The following is a 21854-nucleotide window of genomic DNA, read 5'->3' on the forward strand; positions in this document are numbered from 1 at the left end:
TGCTTTAGATCAGGTAGTAGACCCACAAAGTCTACTACAGCTTTCTGTCCTCCATCACTCCCAAATCAAAGGGAAGGTCCTAACAAGACAAGACAGAGGGAAATAAAAGGGATGGATGGAGAGATAGGAGGGATAGAGGGCTTTTAGAGGGTCTCATTTGAGGGCTTAGTGGGGATCAAATGCTCAGGGACAAGACTAGTGAGCATATCAAACAGCCCAGAAACTGAGGAGAGGGAGACAGGGATGAGAAGGGCTGGAGAAGGTGCCTCAGGATGAGTACAGAAGTTGAAATGACAGAAAAAAAATTCTTCTCAGTCTACCTGACAATGATTGACAGTCTTCATGAGCTTCCAGCTCTTATATAACAACATGTCCATCACTCTGTTTCTTCTGTCTGCAGGTGTATGTGAACGGGGAGTGGGTGACCAGTATTGGAGAAGGAGGTAGTTTTGGAGAGCTGGCCCTGATCTATGGGACTCCCAGAGCTGCTACTGTCAAGGCCAAGACTGATCTTAAACTGTGGGGCATTGACCGAGACAGCTACCGGCGCATCCTCATGGTATGAACGTCATTGCACTGACTTACTGTACACTACTTAAACATATCTTTGAGTTAAGTTCAAGTTAACACATCTTGTATACATATAAGTATTCAGTTTAAGGTTCAAATATTCTATATATAATAGTATCTTGACCTGTAGATCAAGACAAAATCTGCTCTCCGTCTTCCTTCTCTGAAATAACTAGGAGGACGCACAATGACACAAGCTTCCCATTATTCAGCAGAAAACATGCTGTAAAATAGAAATGTACTGCACCAGACTCTCTACACTCTTATCATTTGTGGTCCTCCAATATTTTCTCCCACTCAACCACTTAAGACTCCTTAAAACTTAAAACAATTGCTTTCATTTTTAGACTCAAAAGATTCCCCCGTCAACCGGGTGTATCCTACACTTTTAATGTCTCTCTAGATGGACTGCTAGACGAGGAAAGGGGAGAGAGGGAAAAAAGGGACAGCTGTGGAGGAGAGAGAGGGTCAACACTAATGCCTCGACACACACTTCCCGCTCCAGGAGCTTATCTCGCAGGAATGTCTAAATGTTTAAACTGGAAACATAAGGTGCTCTGCCCTAGCTGTCATACCGACACACATACACACGCACACACATTTTGGGTGCTTTAGAAACGCTAATTACTCTTCGTGTGTATGTATGAATCTCCCTGTCCAACTAAATACTTCCTCAGATGTTCCTAACACCTTAATCCAAATACATTAGATAGCCTCCAATTAACCTTCCAAACACCCGTGTGCATCTAAGCCTTCATCACCAGTGAATTCTGCGCTGTCAAACAGTTTGAACCCACACAGACGGAAGAAGGTGTGTGTGTGTGTTTGGACCTCTCAGCTCAGTCTAAAGTTGGCACTGGCCTGCCCAGCACTCATGTCAACTCTTAAGCACATAGTTTCACTGAGGGCACAGTCTGCCCGGGTAACCTTTCTTTGTGAGGATTCTCTCTCTCTCTCTCTCTCCCCGGCTCTCATTCCTTCGCTCCTTCCAGCAGCAGCAGCAGCAGCAGCAGGAGGGGAGACGGGGTGAAGCAGAATTCAATTATGTGAACCTGTAGTTAATTATTGCTGTCAATGATTTGTAAAGCTGTTTTTATAAAGTGTGGTATTCTGGCAACGTCTTAAGCCAACACAATGAGTATTCTCTGTGTGTCTAAGTATGTGTGTGTGTTTCCCAGTAAAATTATGCTGAGTGCCTGTGTCTGCACCTAGTTAGTTAGGAGCTCGGGAAGATGTGCTGCCGTTTCCATCAGTTTCACTCTTTGCACATCTGCTTCTCTCCTGTCCTGCCTCTCTGGGAGATCTCCAGATAGACAAATTAAGAACTTGACTAAAAGGTTTTACATTTTCGTTGCACACTTGCAGTTGAACAAATGAGTTGACATATTCTTCTTCATTGTACCTCAGTAAACATCATCTCGAGCAAATATGTCCCTCAAAATTGATCAGCTTTTGCAGCTTGTTTTTATGTTCATCAGTGAGGGAACGTACTGCTTCATATTCATTTGTGTGAAGTGAAGCTCACAAATCATTATTCCAATTTGTCTTGTCCATTGTAATATAATTCCAAGCCTTTTTGAATTGTTCTAGAGAAGAGCTAAATCAGTTCGTAGACTAATCAATTAGTTAATCACCAGAAAATTAATAGGCAATGAGGCTGATAGTGAATTAATCTTTTCAGTTATTTAATGTAGCAAAGTTGACAAATATTTTCTGGTTCCAGCTTCAGAAATGTCAATGTTTCTTGCTTTGGTTTCGGACTGTTAGTTGGACAAAATAAGACATTTGAGGGGCTGTCAGAACCTCCTACAATTATTTTATATTTCATAGATTAATTGAATGAATTGAAAAATGATTGGCAGATTAATTGATAGTGAAAATCAGATTTAATTCCAGCCCAAGTTTAGAGTACCTACATGTTTGCACGTCTCCTTGAAGTCAGATGATTCTCCCTTTTAGGCTGCTCATTATACCACCACCCAATGGCAAAACATGACACTTACTGATGCCGTAGTCAGCAACATCAAACTGGTGCTGACGCAGTTTCAACTATTGAGCATGCTGATGACATAATGTACAAACAGAGTCAAGACAGCAGGGTTCTAAATTAACACCCGCCAACCCGCCAAATGCGGGTTAAAATTCATATTGGCGGGTGTAAATAAAAACTTACTAGCCAATTTGGCCGGTAATGCATTAGGCAATCATGTCAGTCAGAGCCGCTCTACAGTTCTTGGTCATTTGTCTCCCGGACAGTCCGTCCTACATTTCCCATGAACACGGTCGTAATGCTACGTGATGACGTACAAGACGCCCATTGGCTGTGCGCAGGCACACTAGAGTTTGTAGTGCAACCGGCGCGAGAAACCACGGAAACACAAAGAAGAAGAAGAAGAATGAACGGCGGCGTGTAATAGGAGACTGAGCTAGCTAAAAGTAAAAAGTAGACGTCTGGGGGGAGAAGAGGAAGGAGGCAGGGGATGAGAATGTCGACAAAGCGTGCGAAACGAAGAAAAGAAAGTTTAACGCTAAATGGCTGACAGGTCGTGAATGACTTGTGTTTGATCACGAAAATGCCGTCATGTTTTGTAACGATTGCCGCATGTACACGAAAGAAAAAAACAAGACGAATAATTTTGTGGTGGGGACTAATAATTTTAAAGTCGAGGCAGTAAAGGACCATGAGAGTGCCCGAAGTCATCAGGAGAGCCTAAGGAGTCTGCAGTACTGACTGCTGCACTATTTGTGTTTTCTAGTTGTACATACATATATCAATTTATTACCAATGCAATTTTTTTGCAAGTGTTTAAGTCATGGCTGTTACTTATATATATTTCTTATTAAAGAAGGAAAGCAAAAACACTTTAAGTTGAAAGGAAAAATACATTTTATTAGGAATGTAATGATACTAAATACTTATTGGAAAAATGTCTTTTATAAAATAATAAATCTGACAGCATTTTTTATTTGTATAAATTAAATGTTTGCACTTTCTGTGTATATTTTGTTTCATGTGTTGTACTTTCTGTGCATTTTTCAAAAATGATCAAATGCATTCAGTGGCACTCATAATCTCTCTTATTTTCACCGGGAAAAAATTTGGCTAGTGGAAATTCTGATTGGCTGGTAACTTTAGAAGGTCACCAGCCACATTGGCTGGTGATCAAAAAAGTTAATTTAGAACCCTGCAAGACAGTCCTTCAAAACCACCTTACCCCCCATCTCCCCCTCTCCTCTTTGTCCAGGAGTGCATTTAGTAAGCAATGTAATACCATTGCCTGCGATAGATATACTCCCTGCATTGTGTATCCACCAGTCAAACAATACCCACCTTGTTGTGTCATCCTCGTATTTAAGCACGCAGATACAGACAAAGCCATTAACACACTGACATACCACTGTCAACAAACAGAACACAAGACAAAAGGAGACAAGGAGAAAAGATGCCAAGAAATGAGGAGGGATTTTGAGGGGAGGTATGTGTTTCACATTGGACAGAGATGAAGGATGGGGATGGAGAGTAAGGTACTGTTGGTTTAGTCTGGCTTCACTCCACACCTCAAATCTTTGATGATTCTACCTCAAAGACAGCGAGCAGACACAGACACTGGTTCATCTTTATCCACGGGAGGAGCGAACACATTAGGGCCAACAGGAGTAGGGGAGTTTTGTACATGAAACATGTGCTCAGGCCCTCCCAAGTAGACAAGACGGATAAGGGCAGATGCAGATAAAATAGAGTCCAAAGAGAAAAAAGATGATGTGCACCAACAAAATAAATGATAACTTGAAATTTTAGAATCAGAAATTTAGAAAAGTATCATTTTCATTCCATCCTACCCAGTAAACCCCCAAGTTTGTGGGTGCGTGTGGGATTGTGTTAGAGGTAGAGTATACATGTGTGAGCGTTTGTATTGGCTTGCTTAATGAGCATGAAGTTTCGTCTCTGCAGAGACAGCAACGAAACATAAGTGGCAGAACTAAAAACAGACTGCATGCTCCGCACACACACACACACTGACACCACACAAACACATACACACACACACACACACACACACTCGAATCATCCAGGAGGGAGGCGATGCAGGCTAGAATTCCTTTAATCAAGTTGTTTACGATTTTGAGTTTGACGTTGGCTCACTTGGGAACATTTTCTCCCCTTTTAAGACAAAATGTGAAATTATATGAAATTAGAGGCAGCAGCGGGACTCAGGCACTTATGCACTAAAGACACCCCAAGCCTCAATATATCATTTCCATATGCAGGGGCAGACATGGGGTGGACAAGATTGTCTCTCCTCACTCACTCTCTGTTTCTCTTTATGTTCCCGCTCTTTCTGAGTGGTTCTGTGAAATGAAGGAGGGGAAAAAAGGAGAAATGCCGTTTAGAGAAGGGGGTCCTCTGGGTCCCGACTTGTCAGGAAGCACCTGATGTTCATGGAAGAGGCAGAGAGGGGAAAGTCCCCTGCCTGGTGGGTGGGGTGGGCCACACACACACACAGACACATGCATGTGATGAACGTTAGCGCGCGAGTCATACACACCTCCATAAGTGCGACCCCGTGAACTGTGTACAGTGTATGTCCACACGGTTAATCACAGATTATCCTCTAGTGCAGATTTAATTTTTATGTTTCCATATTTTATATAATCTTGAAGCCTTAAAGACCAGTTGTAGCATATAAGATGCTTCTGTTACACGTGAATGAGCAACGTGCACCAATGTAGGCAAAACAATAGTTACAGTAAAACGAAACAAATGGGCCATATATAGTAAAACATAACAAGAAAAGTACAATAAATCCGCTGGATGTCAGTGTGAAAACAGTGTTTCAGTTCCAAAACACGCATCATTGTCTGTCATTTAATGATGCTCTCAATTTTAACTCTCTGACAACAAAGAAGTACAGTTTTTTTTTTTGTTTTGTCTTAGTAGCAACTCCCCAAAGTAGTAATTACCTGAATTTATTTAGATTAGAGCCACCATAAGACCTTTAATTGCTGATACTTTTACAATGTTTTTATTGATAGTGAGAAGAGAAAGAAAGAACTGCAATAAATCAGCTCTGTTTCTTGAAGTCAATATTATAATCACAATATTTGCAGATTAATCGCACTCATCATTCTTACATTAAATATGGAGCACTGCCATACAGTTTGAGAAAGGGTGTGTCTAATGACGGATTTTCTCTCCTCTTCTTGTCTTGCAGGGCAGCACACTGAGGAAGAGAAAGATGTATGAAGAGTTCCTTAGCAAGGTCTCCATCCTTGGTAAGTCTGTATATGTATCAAACATGTGTCACATAATTAAGATATTCAAAGGCGTTCCTTTGTGTTTTACTGTGCATTTCTGCGCCGATGAAAGCGGCATAATGTATAGTGTGTTGCACGTGTATGCCATGCTATGCATTCATTTTAAACACCAGGTCAGAGAGTCCAGAGTGCAAGCAGTTAAATCTGCTGAGGGCAACATATACTGTAGATTAGGCCACATAAACACAGGCGCACGTTGTCACACAAGGCCCATAGCTGAGTAAGGTCTGTGTGTACAGTCCTAATCTTCTCGCACTGTTCATACTAAAGCCAGTCACACTCTGCAATGTCTCTGTGTGGACAATTAAAGAAAAAGGAGTTAAGCTAAGCCTCTCTTTCCCTACTGGAATTTGGATAACACCAGCCTACACAGGCCATTGAGTTTGGAGGAACAGCGAATGAGATTCATTCAGACTCTCTAAACGAGTTGCAATTGGAACTGACATCTCATCCCCTTCCACTTGATCGTGTGTGTGTGGTGTATAGAGTAAGGCCATGCCCCCTGTACAGAGTTATTAGCTGGCTGAGTAAACACATACACTCGATTCAGGTCTTAGGAGAACATCCCTGCGAGATCCACTCTTTTTTCATTCACCTCCTTTCTTCTGCGTCTCCCTTTTTGACAGCCTTGTCGAGGCCTGTATTCAAACACCCGCCTCCCTCCTCAAAGTGCTCCTCATTCCTCTCTCTGTCGCTCTGCTTCTCCGTTCTACTCTTTGAATTGGAGGAGGGGCAGGAGGCGGCGGTGTTTTTGTTTGTCTTTGATTTTTGAGATAGCCATGAAATTGGGTACAAGCCCTTGATGTCGAGGAGTGAAGGGGGAAAAACAACATGTTCTTTGTCACATGCACACAGAGGCTTCAACATCCCTATGGCCAATTCCCTGTGTGCATACTATGTATGTGTGTAGCAAGGTGATACAAGTGGGTGCAGGCTCTGCGAAGCATGAAATGTAGGTTCTTTAGTCAGCACATTTGTGTATCGTGTTACATGCTGAGCTGTTAAGGATCACTACTATAGGACCTGCTGCCTTTAGCTAGCAACCAGACAGAGGACATCCATCTGGGGCCGGCAGACACCATGGCCCCACCGGAGGGGACACTGGACACCTCCAACCAACCAAACTTCACCTTAGTTAATCCTAAATACATACACACACATGTAGACACACACTGGGATCAGTTACTGAGCACATCAGGAGACAGTCATCTCAGACAAAGAGATTCTGCTCTAGTTTTACATCTCTAACTCACCTCTTAGTCAAATCAAAACACTGAATCACTCTTTTATCTAGACAAAGATAAAGATGAGGAGTGTTTAAAGTCACATTCCACACAAAGATGTATAGACTGTTAAGATTAGACAACAACAGTCTATTCAGCTGTGAAAGACGGATGAGCTCATTTAGCAAATCTTCCACGTGGAGGTATTTAGGTATTAGTCGGTCCTCTTTCTAGTTCTGAGTTGCTCAAAACTCCTTTGGTTGAAACATTTTTCCCAGTGAGGATGTGTGACCGTCTGTGTTTTTGGTTTCTGTGCAAATACCAACAGCTTCTAGAAATATCCCGGCCCTAACCACGTCACTGTACATGTGGTTGGACAGTCGGAAAGACAGCTGTCGCCACTGGCTCTCAGGATCAACAAAAAACTGAAAAAGATAGATGCTATCGCAGGTTTTGGCAGGACTCGCTCACAAATTCTCTTCATGTGCACACCAGGGAATTTAAAAATGTACCAGAGCCTTCAAAATAAATATCTGTTCCAAGGTTTCATAGTAGCTTATCATTGAATCTAAATTGATTTTAATATTATATTAGATTTAAGTTAATTTGATGTTGACTTGTCCCTGGAGTGTAACTGAATCACATTTTACAATAACAGAAGGAAAACATTCAGTTTGAACACAGCATCATTACATCCTCCCAAACCTTTAGACCTATCCCAGCCACTGAACAAACATTATTCTCACACTGGTTTGCACTACACTTTATTTGATTACAGTTTATGCTGTAAGAACATCCTGTACATATTCACTTTTACAAGCACCAAGCAGATGCTCTCATCCGCACCAGTTTACCCTGAGGGAGCGTCTCTGTCAAGGATACCTGACGGCCTTTGGGATAAAACTTTAGCTCTCTCTGTTATAGTTTGGTCACCAAAACCAGAATCAATGCAGCTCAGATCTTACAGATTTAGGTAAGTTTCAAGTTGTTTTAGTTCCACAAGGCTCCATGAGAAGAGGGAGGAGGGAGGAGGCAGGGAGATCTGAGATGTAATGGTCCCTGATGAATGACTGGATCAGCCTGAGGTAGAATTATCATTCCCATCAGTTTACTGGACTTGAGCAAGAGGCATCCTGTCAAACCATTGAATACACAAACTCACGCGCGTTTGTGCATCTACTGTTGCATTCATCACTGTAAATAAGTCATTGATCTCACTCAGATGTATGTATTTTCAATTTGCAGAGTCTTTGGATAAGTGGGAACGTCTGACGGTGGCCGACGCTCTGGAGCCCGTTCAGTTTGAGGATGGGGAGAAGATCGTGGTGCAAGGAGAACCTGGTGATGACTTCTTCATCATTACAGAGGTGAGGTCTGTGGGAGGGCTTATGTGCGTGTGTGTGCCCAAGACAGTGTAACAGACGGGCACACAAGATGTTGGTGGGCTCTTTGCTGAGGATGGAACTGATCCCAGTTTATTGCCACCAGCAGACAGACTACTCGGTGGTGTTCCCCAGCCCCTGGCCCACAACCACGATCCCCCCCTCCCTCCACACTGCAGGCTTTGTGGAGCTGAGGCCCCTGGCGCAGCTTCATGAAGGGCCCCCTGCCTGTCATCCTAACACACTTTTGATTAACTCCATACTTACACAGCTTTCACCAGGGTCAAGTCAAGAGGGCCCTGTCTAGAGGGGGTGGAGACGCAATCTGCTGCTTTTGTCCTCGCCTCCTACTTTCCCTTCTCATTCTCAGACTTAGTTGAAGGTTAGTGTCTATGTCAGTTACTCTGTCTGTATGTCCAGCAGAAGTCCTGGTGAGCAGTGCATCGGTTACAGTGGAGTGTTTAGGTCTGGTTAAGCCAGAGGAGGATTTTATCAAAGGTGCAGAGTGATGTATCGCTCCTTATCCCTTTTTTTGGCTCACTCTCGTTCTCTCTCTCCACCTGTGCCCCTCCAGCACAACACTCCTTTTGCCATTATTCTTTCCTCCATTCTCTCACTCCCTGAGTTATGCCTCTCTTCAAAGATATACATCGCAGTGTGTAGTAGTTTGAACAGTGATATATTCTCTATTATGTTGGCACTGATCCAGCACATTTGAAATTATTATGAGGTTAAAGTTCTGACATTTGGCTTTAAAGATTTGATGGTGGTCACATCCATGCTGGGTGAGCGGTATAGCGCTTGTGGGGCCACTATTTTATACTGTATATAACCGCCAATAAATCCAACTTAGCTTGTGTTTTACTTGCTGAAAACCAGAGTGGAGGTAGAACAAAGCCAAAAAGATAAAAAACCTCTGAAACAAGCAGAACTGAAGGCAGCTGCAGTGCAGCGCTGGAGGAGCGTAACCAGGAAAGATGTGTTGGCAGGATTGCAAAGAATTTGAATATAAATGTTTGTATAAAAACGACTTAACCTTCCACATTGTTCGTCTGATATGACTGTTTAGACTCGAGATAACTCAAATTAGACCTGAATTAAAGTGACACGGTGAATAGCCTCCAATGAGGCCATAAGTGACACTCACAGGAAAATGGTAAATGCTGAAAGTGTAAGTAGAGACGAGTCATAAATCCAGCACACTGACTCAGTGAAACATCTATCTTCATTTTGCTAACCCTTAGGGGACAGATAAAATATTTTCAATGGAACTGAATTGAATAAGTAACTGGTCAAACTAGATGTAAGGCTGTAGAAGCAAAACACTGAGTGTATTGAATTCAGCAATGGTATGTTTTTTAGCTTGTGAATAAAATCCGTGTAGCATAAACACGACTTTGACCGTCGTACAGGTAAGCCTCCTCCCATTTGTCGAGATAAGCGTGCACACTTTTAGCCTTTGTGGTAAGTACTCTTCTTCTTCCTCTTCTTCAGGTGCCATTTTGAGTGAATGACTTCTGGTCAGTAGATGTTACAGCTCATGTTCTACATACTGCCACCTGCTGTGCCGGAGGGAAGCAAACACATCAAATAGGCTGTTATGTGTCATATCGTGAGATTTACAGGAAAATATTTAAATGGGAGGACAGCTGGACAGACGGGTAAACTACGGGAGAATTCCGGACACAAATACAGTGATTACTGTATCAATGCATGACTCATTAATGTGAGACTTTCTAGTGAGGAGAAAGGCAAATATGCAGAGGAGTCAGGGGGATTATGGGATGGAGAGACGGAGCAGGAAACGGGGAAGGAAGAGAGACTGGGATGGAGTCTTAGCAGGCAGGCAGCTCATTCTGGTTCATTGTCTCGGTCTATGAGTGTTTCACACCAGAGACTGAGAACCTCAAGAGTGCATCTTTCCAACTTTCATTAAAACAAATTACCTCGCTGTTGCTTCCTCTTCAATTCCATCACCCAACGGTAGTGTTTGTCTCTGTCTTTAATCCTTTTTTCCTGTCTGTCTTCCATTTTCCTCTAAGCTCTCTCTCTCTCTCTCTCTCTCTCTCTCTCTCTCTCTCTCTCTCTCTCTCTCTTTCTCTTTCAGTCCCTCCCTTCCTCTCGCTCTATCTTTCCGCCTCTCGTGCAGCAGGGCCTGACTTTCCCAGAGCAGGGTGGACTTTGGTGGAATGTGTGTTGCCGACTTTCACACGGGGTCAGGAGACCCAGCCTCCTGGGAGGGAGCCGAGAGAGAGAAGGAGAGAGAGAAGGATGAGTCAAATAGGGTAGGGAGTGACATGTAGGGAGAGAGAGGTTGATTTGAAAAGGACCACAAGTAAGGCCCGGAGATCAGATCAGACTCGCCACAACTTTCCCCTGCCGCCATGCTCTCTTTTTCTTCATGTGCACAACGTTATCTCTTTTGATGAATCCAGGTTGAGATGTCATTTCAGCCAAAACTCTCCCATTTCTCTCCTCCTCAGTCCCTCGCCTTCTTCTTCCTCCATCTCTTCTCACTCTTATTTTGTTTCTGTGGTTTTTGGAGCATCAGCCAAAGACAAACCCCACAATCACTAATTACATGCTGTTGATGGGAAGGATTAACAAATAGGAGGTATAGAGACATCACTTTCTTTGCCTGCCAAAAGGAATGGGGCCCTAATCAAAAGTGACATGTTTACATTTTTTTTTCTCACACTGTAAAAACAAGCCTTTACAGAACTCCTTGGCCATGAAGACTCAGCCTCACCTTCCCTCGCATCCCCTCCTTCCTCTCTTCCCTCCATTTACTCCCTTCTTCAGGGCATTCTCCCACATGCTCATACACTCCCAGTGCCATGTCATCTGTGGTCTCACCACCACCTAAAATGGTGCATATATGTATATAAGTGTTGGATCAGCTGCTTCTTAGTGCATGTACATGATTTTCTTTTAGTTTTGCTTACTTGTAACCTGGACTAGGTCTTTGTTATCAAGTCACGAGTAATCCCCTCTCAGACTTTCACCACTTTAAGTTAACATGGCAGTAGTCTGAAGTGTTGTCAGATTAACATAAAGACAATGGAAGCACAACAGTAAATGACAATGACAGACAAAGAGACTCAATTCATGTAAAAAAAACAAAACAAAACAAATCTAAACAAATCATTATGTGTCTTTCATTTACATTAAACACTTAAAAAGTCTTAACATTTAGTGGATTTACAGAACTAATGCATGCTTTTTAAAATGTGTATATATTACTACCACTTTCCTGTATTCCCATGACTTACAGTCATTTTTCATTTCTGAGCTGAAGGTTTTGCATGTTTCCCTTCTGTTTTTGGTTGACCATAGCAAAGTATTTACATCTGCATCTGATATGAGTCTGAAAGTGTAGAGTTGATTCATTGCCACTTTTACATAACATGATTTTTTTTATTTTTTAAAGCCCCCTCCACTCAAAAACATGTCTTCTTGTCCCTACTGTGCAGAATGATATATGCGCAGAGTTTGACTCTAGAAGGCTGTCTTCACATTCATTGCTGCTGCTGTGCTCATTGAAGATCCAGTTTTAAAGATCCGGGCCTATGAGCATGATTTGTGACATCACAAATAGTTTGGAAGCCAATCCTGGTGCAGTTCAACTTCACAGCTGTGATGTGGAAACTTGAAGCCTCCAGTACGAGAGTGGACTTTTCAGCAGAGTAGAAGAAGTAGTTAAACTTTTGAAATGTGACGTATTTGGATAAGTACAGATACAGGATTTTTTAATGAGGGAGAAGCAGTAGATGTAATTTTAAGGATTTTAACAACATAAGAGAACTTTTTTTTGTAGAAAAGCCACATCATAAACACATTATTAGTCCCAGTGTTTTATATGCATCTTAAAATGTCTGGAGGGGATCTTTAAGTTGTGAGTCACTGGTGTTAAAATCAAAGAAGAGCTAGAAGTCTTTGTTAATGTTGAAGTCAAGTCAGTCTATGACAAGCCACTAAACTCAGATGGGGGTTGTTCATCCTCTCTGCTAATGCACTCACTCTGATCTCCTCCCAGCATCAATCTGAACAACAACTCAGTGTGTTATCTCATATTTGTCCTTTGACCTCACAAAAGTAATCAGACTGAGGGGATCTAAAGGGTCCCTGTGGGTCACAGGGGAGAGAAATCCTCTGTGGCTTGTCTGCAGTACCCGCCTGTTACTGTAACCTAAGTGTACGCGCCGAGACGCAATTTAGTTAATGGAGCTTAACACCGTTTTTATAGACCCAAGATCAATGCAGTTAATGAATGAAGTCATTTTTTGTGCAAGCGTACGTTCTCAAGGACAAAGGTAAAGATTAACAGGTCTTAATTGGGTGAAACCATTTTTTCAGTCGTTTCCTCTTTGAAAAGCAACCCTTAGGCTGTTGCGTGTGTTCAAGAGTGCAGTCTTTTTCTGTGTGTGTGTGTGTGTGTGTGTGTGTCGGCGTTTGGGTGAGAAGGTGCAGACACTGCTGGTGCTGGGTGGCCTCGTGAACAGGATATCACCTTTCTTCCTCCATCTCTGCTTGTGCCTCTTTCTCCCATTTTTTTTTTCCTGTGCTTGTTGTTGATCCAGCAGTTCTTACCACCTACGTCCAAGATGATACATTTTGACATGTCACCACGAGCCGCCTCGCTACGCCCTGCATGTGGTATGTTTGTTTAGGTATGAGCCCGTGTGAAGGTGCATTTTGGTTAAGGACCATAAGGAGTGTTATCTGACCTGCAATACCCCTTAGTAGTGATGATTTCTTACTTCTGCTTCACACTCTACCTTCTCCTCTCTGTGTCTCTGCAGCTTATTTACTGTTCATTCATACTTTCTGTTTTCCCTTTTTGTTGGCATTGCCTGTCCTTTGCACCCCGCGTTGGGCAGCCTGGTGAGGAAGATCTTCAGTGTTTATAAAAGAAATATCTATGGAGCGGAGCGCTGGCCCAGGGGTGGTACAGTATGCGATGGTTATCTGGACCACACTGAGTGAGGCCTGTTCACAAATGAACTACTGTACTTGACGGTGCTGCACTGTCTCACTCTCTTTGTTTGGACGTGAATGGAAAGGAGAGGAATCAGCTGGGTGTAAACACAGGAGCTTCGATGCCCCATTCCCCCCATTCTCTCCCCATTCACATCTCTCTCTGTTTTATACCATGTTTGCACTCAAACCACTTGTTTGGTCCCGTGTAATGAAGTTCAGTAAAAGTGGTCGCCGCAGAATTTACACTTGAGATTAAACATGGAAGATGGCGCAGACGAAGTGGTGTCACTTTATGGGTTTTGTTTCTTTAGTTAGCTAATGAAAAGTTAATGCAATAACCTTCACTGAACAGTTACAGTTAGCTATTTGTGAGCGTGTTCTCATCCCTTTTTGCAATTTGAAAGCTGATGTATCTCTAAAAATAAAACGCGACCAGTGAAGAGATCGTGAGGAACATGAAACACGTCACTTATTTTTCACTTAAGCTTCATCTTCACTGAAAAATAGCAGCAGAAGAAAACATTAGTGCCACCAGCTGTTTATCTCGATATCTAGTCCTAATATTTGCATGTGGACGGACACAAGAAACATTTGAAATTTGAATTTTGTAAGATACAAACAGTGGAATGGTTTGATATGATTATTTTTTATGACTATCTAAAAAAGCATTTTTATCTCTTACTAGATAGTCTTCAGCAGAGCAACGACAGGAAATGAGGCCAGCGAGAGACGTGGTATCACATGTGTATGCAGCACACATGAGAGGGAGATCGGCAGTAATTTATCCCATGTCTGTGAATCAGTCTGATGGGGGTCAAAGTGTCTTGTGCTGCTTTTCAGTATCCCATACTGCCATACTATTAAGCATGACAGAAAACGATTTAGTACGTCCCAGTATGTCAGAGTAGTACGTCCCAGTTGTATGCATACTGCCTGCATCAGTACAGTATGCGTATTTGGAGCACAGCCTTGGTTACCCTCTTTCTCCATGTTATGTGACTGTATTTGCTGCAGTGTAGTAACCCTCGTCATGCTGTGTTCACATTTTGGCTGAAATACCATACCATATGCAATGAAAAGCCTCACTGGTTAGCATAGCAGCATTCGAGTCGACCACAAAAGCAAACTGTGAAACACCAGCCTTACTCTGCTGCTGCTGCTGTGTATGCTTATAAGGAAGTGCGGAGCAGCATTAGGACCGAGAGCGGCAGATACGGGAATTTACCTGCAGGCCTCCAGCCTCGTGCTCAGGGCTGTTCAGATAAATGTCCTGGGTGATCAGTGCAGTGTTTAATCTGTAAACCCAATCAGACAAATTTCTTGCTGCAGACGAGTGATTGTGATTCTGGCCACAAACCTCAACATCTGTCGGACTTATCAAATCAGGCTAAATTGTCCTAAAACCACACACAAATACACACAGTTTCCAAGTAATGTTCACCACTGACTGACTCCAATACTGCAAATATTCCTCGTCATTGTGAAGCTTATCTATGTGCCCACAGTGGCAGACTTCCACAGGCCAGAATTGTGAGGTTTATTGTCAATACAGAAATTTTAAAACATTTAAATAGGGTTAGAATTTGCTCGTTCAAAAACAGATACACGACTTACACGACTTATTATCCACATCAGTATAAACCTCTTGTCATCTTTTGTCACGAGGGAACATGTCAACTTCCAGCCATGGCCAGCTTTGGTATCACTGCCCTCTTTTTCAAGTGGTGATGGAAACCCCCCCACAGCTAAATACACCCTGCCGTATCGCGTGCGTGGGGCTAATGGCATCGCGGCGCAGTTTGTCCAAGCATTACTTGGAGGTCATCCCTCACACACGGTATGCCCCACATACTTGAACGGTATCCCCACTTCTCCACAGTTCATTTCAAGCACCAGTCCGGCAAAATACAGCCTCACCTTTGCGTGGCTGCAGTGAGGAGCTGGCAGTTTTGGGGTTCTCATTAAAGCTCATTATAGTCATATTTAGCATTATTAGCCTGGTCAGCAGCAGGAGCAAAGAGAACAGAGAGGGATTAGAGACAGTGAGAGAGTGCTGGAACGGTCAAGACTGTTTCACGGACACTGTCCAAGACAAGCTGGGAAGTTCCCCTGCTGATTTTTTTATTTGCCACCAATTACAGCACATAGAAATGTCAAGAGTAGACATTAAAAACACATATTCCACCTCTGTCTACACATGCCAAACATATGCTCCATCACACACAAACCGCCTAGCTTTTGAGATATATTTTGGCTCTTATGCAAAGATAAATATTCAAATATGTGCTCATTCTCACACACACACACACACACACACACACACACACACACACACACAAACTTTGTCAACAGCTGCAAGATACAACATGCACTGTTATCATCTGCTGGGCAGAGCGAACGGAAATCAGATTTCCTCTGTTATACTTTTTCGGTGACTCACACACTCCACACACACACACAACAACCAGCGGGTGATGGTAATATGCGTAGCGGGGTCGGTCATAGAGTCCAGTGCGTCTGTCCAGCAGACATCAGCTGCTGATTTTCTCACTCTGTGTGTGTACGTACATCTGCGTGCGAGCCCGAGTGTTTCACTGCTCGTCCATCTGTGTCCGTGTGCCTTCTTATTGTGTGTGTGTCTGCAAGCGCACAGTAAACTAGGTGGGTTAGCGTCATTTTACGTGTTTGCGTTTTGCGGGATCATTTAGGGACACTCTGGAGCTGGAGTTTTGGACAATGCAGTTGTTTCCATTTTTATGGGTGAATGCTGATAAAGGGGATTATGTGATGGAGACACTGAGAACTCAGTTCAGCCTCTAACAGACTTAGATGTTTGTATTTATTACACTCTGGAGGAAATAAAGCAGAACCAATCAGAATTTGCATCCCGTACCCCGTTGGAATATCTGAGTATGTGTCTTTGTGTGTCTGCTCACATGCGTCCCACAGAGCAGGTGTCCGTCTCACAGGGAAGCAGCCTAAATCCTGTGCACCTGTGTTCTTATGAAGCAAAGGAATTCCTGCTCGGCTTAATCCTCCTGATAGTTTTCAGCCCCTTGCTAAATAACTCCTCCTTTTTTCTTCATTCCCCTTCTTCACCAACACCCCCTCCTCCTTTTATGTCTCTCCTTCTCACCCTGTTCTGTCTCCTGTCTCTGTCTTTCCTTTCTTTCCTCCAACTTTTCTTTTCTGTCTCCAGGGAATAGCCTCTGTTCTGCAGCGCAGGTCCGACAATGAGGAGTATGTGGAGGTTGGACGCCTCGGACCCTCTGACTACTTTGGTGAGTGGCTCTTGGCCGACAATGCCTTTGCCTTCCCAGTGTGGCATCACGTACAAAACGCTGTTGGTCAAAACAGTAGCTGGTCTCATGTTATACCTGAAAGGTCAAAAGTTGGTTGCATGAATATTTTGTCTTAATATTGCACATTTTTTTAATTTCCATCCAGTTGTTTGTCACTAAAAAGATTGAATCAACTGGACTGAAGAAGATTCTGAAAAAGATGTAGCTATGGGAAAGACTGAGTCTTTAATTATGCAGTAAAATTACTTAATGATCACATGTCCTCACCAACAAAATCTAACACACAAATCTAACCAACAAAACCAAAAACACGTGGTCTGATACTAATAATCAATCAATCTGCAGATTATTTTCATGATTAAGAGTTGATTATATAAAGACATGAAAAATGCTAAAGAAAAGCAGCAAATGTCAACATTTGAGAAGTTAGAACCAGAGATTTGTTGGTGTTTTGCCTTAAAATCAGTTCAAAAGATTATCAGAATTTTTGCTGATTGATTATCTGTTGTTTGACTAATTGAGAAATCATTTCAGCTCCAAACAAAATAATGTATTCCTCCAAATACGACATTTCCACTTACTTTTCAAAAATCTGAGTAAAGAGGTTTGGAATGAAAGCAAACGAACTGTCTTCGCGTCCGTGATTTGGCCGTTTTCTCCAGCAAACTGCTTTTGCTTTGGCCTACAGCGTTTCTTCACTACATCTTGCTGTTTTGTGTCTGTTATTTGTCAGTTGCTGTGTCCCAAAAACAGATTTGCAGGATGAGAAAAAAAGAAAAAAACAAAAAGAAAACGAGAAACAGACAGTCAGAGCTGGTGCTCACAACAACAAGTCAGTTTTATTAAAAATTAGAATGCATCAGAGTTATTTATTACAGTCTGATCCATGACTGATGCTGACGTTTAATTCATTTCAAATGCTCCGGCAACATTCATGCACAAATCATACACATCAGAACATTTCTTTTTACAGATGCTCAAGCTATGCAGATGTGGAACACTCAGCTGATTGTCTCCCTCTCCTCTTCCTCCTCAGGTGAAATCGCCCTGCTGCTGAACCGTCCCAGGGCAGCCACCGTAGTCGCTCGCGGTCCTCTGAAGTGTGTGAAGCTGGACAGGCCCCGCTTCGAGCGTGTGCTGGGGCCGTGCTCAGAGATCCTCAAGAGGAACATCCAGAGATACAACAGCTTCATCTCCCTCACCGTCTGACAGGTCGGCCCCTCAGGGCTCCACCAGCAGGGGTGGGCAGCATCAGCATCCGAGTTTTAGTCCGTGGGTGGGAAGCGGTGAGGGTGCGGGGTAAAGGACACGGGTTTTACATCCACAATGACAGGGCGCTCATTTCCTTTTTCCTTTTTGCGCGTTTTCTTTCTTTTCTTTGATCTTGTGCACTTTGACTTGACCTGTGCTGTCCCGTAGCTTTATGTCAAAAACACCACGCAGGAGTGTAAAAACCAGAGCGAGGACGGAGATCATTCAACTGTAAATGAGCCATGTATGCAGTGCGTCAGCTGTGTACGATGCATGCTTCTAGATGGACAAAGAGTGGCGTTTGCACTTTGATGAATTTATGAAGGGTACGTATGAATTCAGGACATAGGAAGGAAGTAAAGTCATGTTTACGTACAGCGGGAGGAAGTGAGCACACGTTTCTTTGCTCGCTGAGTGTGGTTTGCCTTTTTTTTTTTTTTCACTTCTGTGTGTGCGTGGTGCCATTTGTAGGTCAAATCAGACCCGCGCTACACAGACCTCTGTTTGCTAAAGCGTAGATGTAGAGGTATGAAGAAAAGTAAAGTTTTGCCTGTTTCATTCAATTTTAGTGCTTCTTAAATGTGCTTTTACTGCTCTTACCAGTTAGGGGATTGTTACAGGCAGCGATATGTTGAGTTCTGACTTTATGTGGCGTGTGCCAGCCAAATTAACCGACAAGTTTGCTTTTTTTTTTCTCCTCTCTGTTCCAATATTCCCTGAAGTGGTTCAGTCCGATCTGTGAGCTGTGGTATTCCAAAGGCGCAGTAGTGTTATCAGTCCAGTCCACATGCACACAAACAGAGTCTGAAACACACTGACATGAAACACACAACCATACTGTATATGCTTACACTGTCTCAGGACTATGAATCTTCAACACACACATACACACACGCACACACGCACACAGACACACACGTCTTACCTGATGCTTTTTTAACTTGATTTGTTCTGTGTTAAATTGCTAGACGAAAGCTTTTGCACCACTTTAGAGTTTGTACCATTGAGTCAATACAGAAGTTTGATTTAGCTGTTTTTAAGACTTATATGTTCTAAATATATAAAAGAAAGAAAAACATACTTGTGTTGCTTTCCTTTGATCGACTGTAATCTGTCAAAGTTGCACAACTGACCCAGCGACTGATGTTGTATAAAATGGGACCTTAAGAAAAGAATCTTTCTGTATTCTCGCTCTCTCTGTATCTCTTTCTTTCAACTATCAAACCATCTTGAGCAAATAAAGATAAGCTTCTGAAATCCTCTTGATTTGAGTCGTTATTTTCTCTTGATCAGCCCCTCTTTGTGTGTGAGAATGTGACTCTTTTTCACATTTTTTTCCCTTTCGTTTATCCCGCCTTCTGGCATCGTCTCCTCCTCTCCTGACTGCACTTCTCTTTCCCTTTGTCTCACCTCATGCTCACAGCCTACCTCCCCTAAATGTTAGAATCTATTAATCTCCCCTTTCTTTCTCTAAAGGACAAACAGTCCTCTTCAAACACACTTTTCACAATTCTTCCTACAGGTGCCTCCTCTCTATCCCTGCCTCCCTCCACTCTCCATCCTTCTCACAGTAAGCCAAGTGTCAGTCATCCGTCAGCCTGCGCTGTCAGAGTCTCAGAGCTCCACCCAGCCAGTTTACATGGCAGCAGACTAAAGCCTCCGCAGCTTTGACACATTCCTCTTCATCTTAATGCCCACTAAATCAACTAAGGAATGTGCCCCCAACTTGCCACCATTGAGTTTAGTACCCCCCCCCCCCTCCACACATACACACAGGATAACACATACAACTTCATCACTTTCACAACACACACCACACATGAACTCACACAACACACAAGTTTGGGTTTGTAGCTCAGTGAGACAAGTATAGCTCCTCCATCTGCGAGGTTTTGGGGTTTGACTGCCAGGACAAAAACATAGCCGTTAACCATAAATAACACGAATGCTCCTGCTTGCATGCCGTGCATGACTCTTCGTTCTTTCTTTTCATGAACATGTTTACTGGTACGCCGTCAGTTGTCACTTGGTTGCAGACCGCACTGACAGTTATGCAGTTTGGCGTCATCATTTTAACACTGCCGACTCTTACAGGAAATCCAATTTTCTCCCCCTTTGTGGATCACAGTTTCAGCTTTCCTGTTGCTTTGAGGGTGCAGCTGATGTTTTAATTTAGTTGTTGTCATCCTAAACATATAGCTTGAGAAATAGTGAGTAATTGTACTACCCTGTCTCTCTCTCTGACACACTGTGTAAAACTTAAAATTAAAACAGAAGGCAGTCGTTTGCAACTGTGTTCTGTGATCAGACGAGGTGGAAGGCTGGAAAACACACTGAAGAAGATCGCCAGAGAGTCAAGCATGAGCAATGACAACCTGGCAAGTGAATGGCGGTGACTAGGCTATATAGTGAGACTGATAAAGCTGATGGGAAACAGGTGTGTAGGTGAGCAAGAGTGCAGGTGACCAGGGATGCGTGGGTGAGGAGTAGCAGGTAAAAGCTGGCCTGGATGTGACAATATAGTTACAAAAATCAATGAAGTTGATGAGGTCAAACATTAAGTATGTTGTATTCGTACTGTTTTCAGTTGAGTATATGTCAAAAAGTTTCCTCAAACGAACATGATATTTGTCTTCCAAAGAAAACCTTTATGATAACACTGAGATCACTGGAATGAAAACTCAGCCTGAGATGACCTGGCTTGTGTGTGTGTGTGTGTGTGTGTGTGTGTGTGTGTGTGTGTGTGTGTGTGTGTCCAGAGCACCTGATTAGGCAGGGCCATTACAGGGTGATCCTGGGTGGGCCCAGTGAGGACAAAACTTGGCACTGTCCAAGACTGTCTAAGATGAAGCCTTGGTGCCATGGCGCGGTGCCAGTGTGAGAAAACACACTTTCACACACTCCTTTACCAGCTTTTAATTTAGGTCACTCACTTCTGTGTTTGGGTACATACTGAGTTTTAGCTCTGTGCCTCTCTTCGCTCTCATTCAAAACAGAAGTGGTCCATGAGAAGTGGAAAGAAGCAGTAGTAGCAGGGACCCGGGAGGAGGAATGACCCCAGCTGCACCACCATCACCCTCTGCTCCCTCCATCCCTTTTCTGCTGCTGCATCTTGGCTCTACTACAACTCCCTGCTACTCCCACAGCGGAGCATGTTTGGTGCGAGACTCCTGTGCTTTTTATTGTCCAAACAAACAACGGGCCAGACTCGGTGAGCTGGTGGGGAGGAGTGGAAGGAGGAGACAGAAAGGATGCAGAGGATAAAGACGGAGGCGGAGGAGGCGATGAGCGTGCAGGAAAAAGAAGAGGAATGTGCCTTTTAAAGTGCACTCCTGAGTGGTGTGAAGTCCACTGAGAACCACCGAGATAAAATTTTAAAGAATTTATCCCAGCATGGGAACAGTTTGCCTCCTCATTTACGGGATGGCTTCTTAAAATGCATCCCTCCAAATTCCACATTTTATATAAGGGTTGCCAACAATTTACAAGATAAGTCGGCTGGGAGTGATTTGTTATTTGTGTGTCTGCGTGCTTGCATGTGTATTAGTTGCATCCCATAACCAGACACAGCCACCCATGGCCTCGTGAGAGGATGTTTTATTTGGTGCAGCATATTTAGATCTGGCACAGTGAGCGTAGCCTGTGGGCGTGTGACCCTCACCCCTCTCTCTCTTTCTCCCTGAATCTCTCTCTTTTGTTTCCTGTCCTCTGTGTTCCCAGAGCCGCCATCTCTGCTCCCCTCTATCCCCTTGTCTGGGGAGATCCAGGCTAATTAAAATGCCTGCCAACATTGATTCTCCCTGCCTTCTCCCTCCTCCGTGATCCCCACA

At 43.2% G+C, this 21854-nt stretch overlaps 1 protein-coding gene across 3 annotated transcripts in view; it reads left to right on the top strand.

The window, feature by feature from the left end:
- The window catches only part of prkar1b (protein kinase, cAMP-dependent, regulatory, type I, beta), a 63000-nt gene extending 43719 nt beyond the window's left edge, over positions 1 to 19281 (top strand). For all 3 annotated transcript variants that reach the window (XM_076752196.1, XM_076752198.1, XM_076752197.1), the window contains 5 exons: positions 401 to 559; positions 5784 to 5844; positions 8355 to 8476; positions 16671 to 16752; positions 17810 to 19281. In XM_076752196.1, the coding sequence (XP_076608311.1) occupies positions 401 to 559; positions 5784 to 5844; positions 8355 to 8476; positions 16671 to 16752; positions 17810 to 17982 (597 nt within the window). In that variant the 3' untranslated portion in view covers positions 17983 to 19281. The remainder of the gene's footprint in view (positions 1 to 400; positions 560 to 5783; positions 5845 to 8354; positions 8477 to 16670; positions 16753 to 17809) is intronic.
- Positions 19282 to 21854: the final 2573 nt, after the last annotated feature.

The sequence above is a fragment of the Chaetodon auriga genome, chromosome 16, assembly GCF_051107435.1.
Source record: "Chaetodon auriga isolate fChaAug3 chromosome 16, fChaAug3.hap1, whole genome shotgun sequence".
Taxonomy (NCBI): Eukaryota; Metazoa; Chordata; class Actinopteri; order Chaetodontiformes; family Chaetodontidae; genus Chaetodon; species Chaetodon auriga.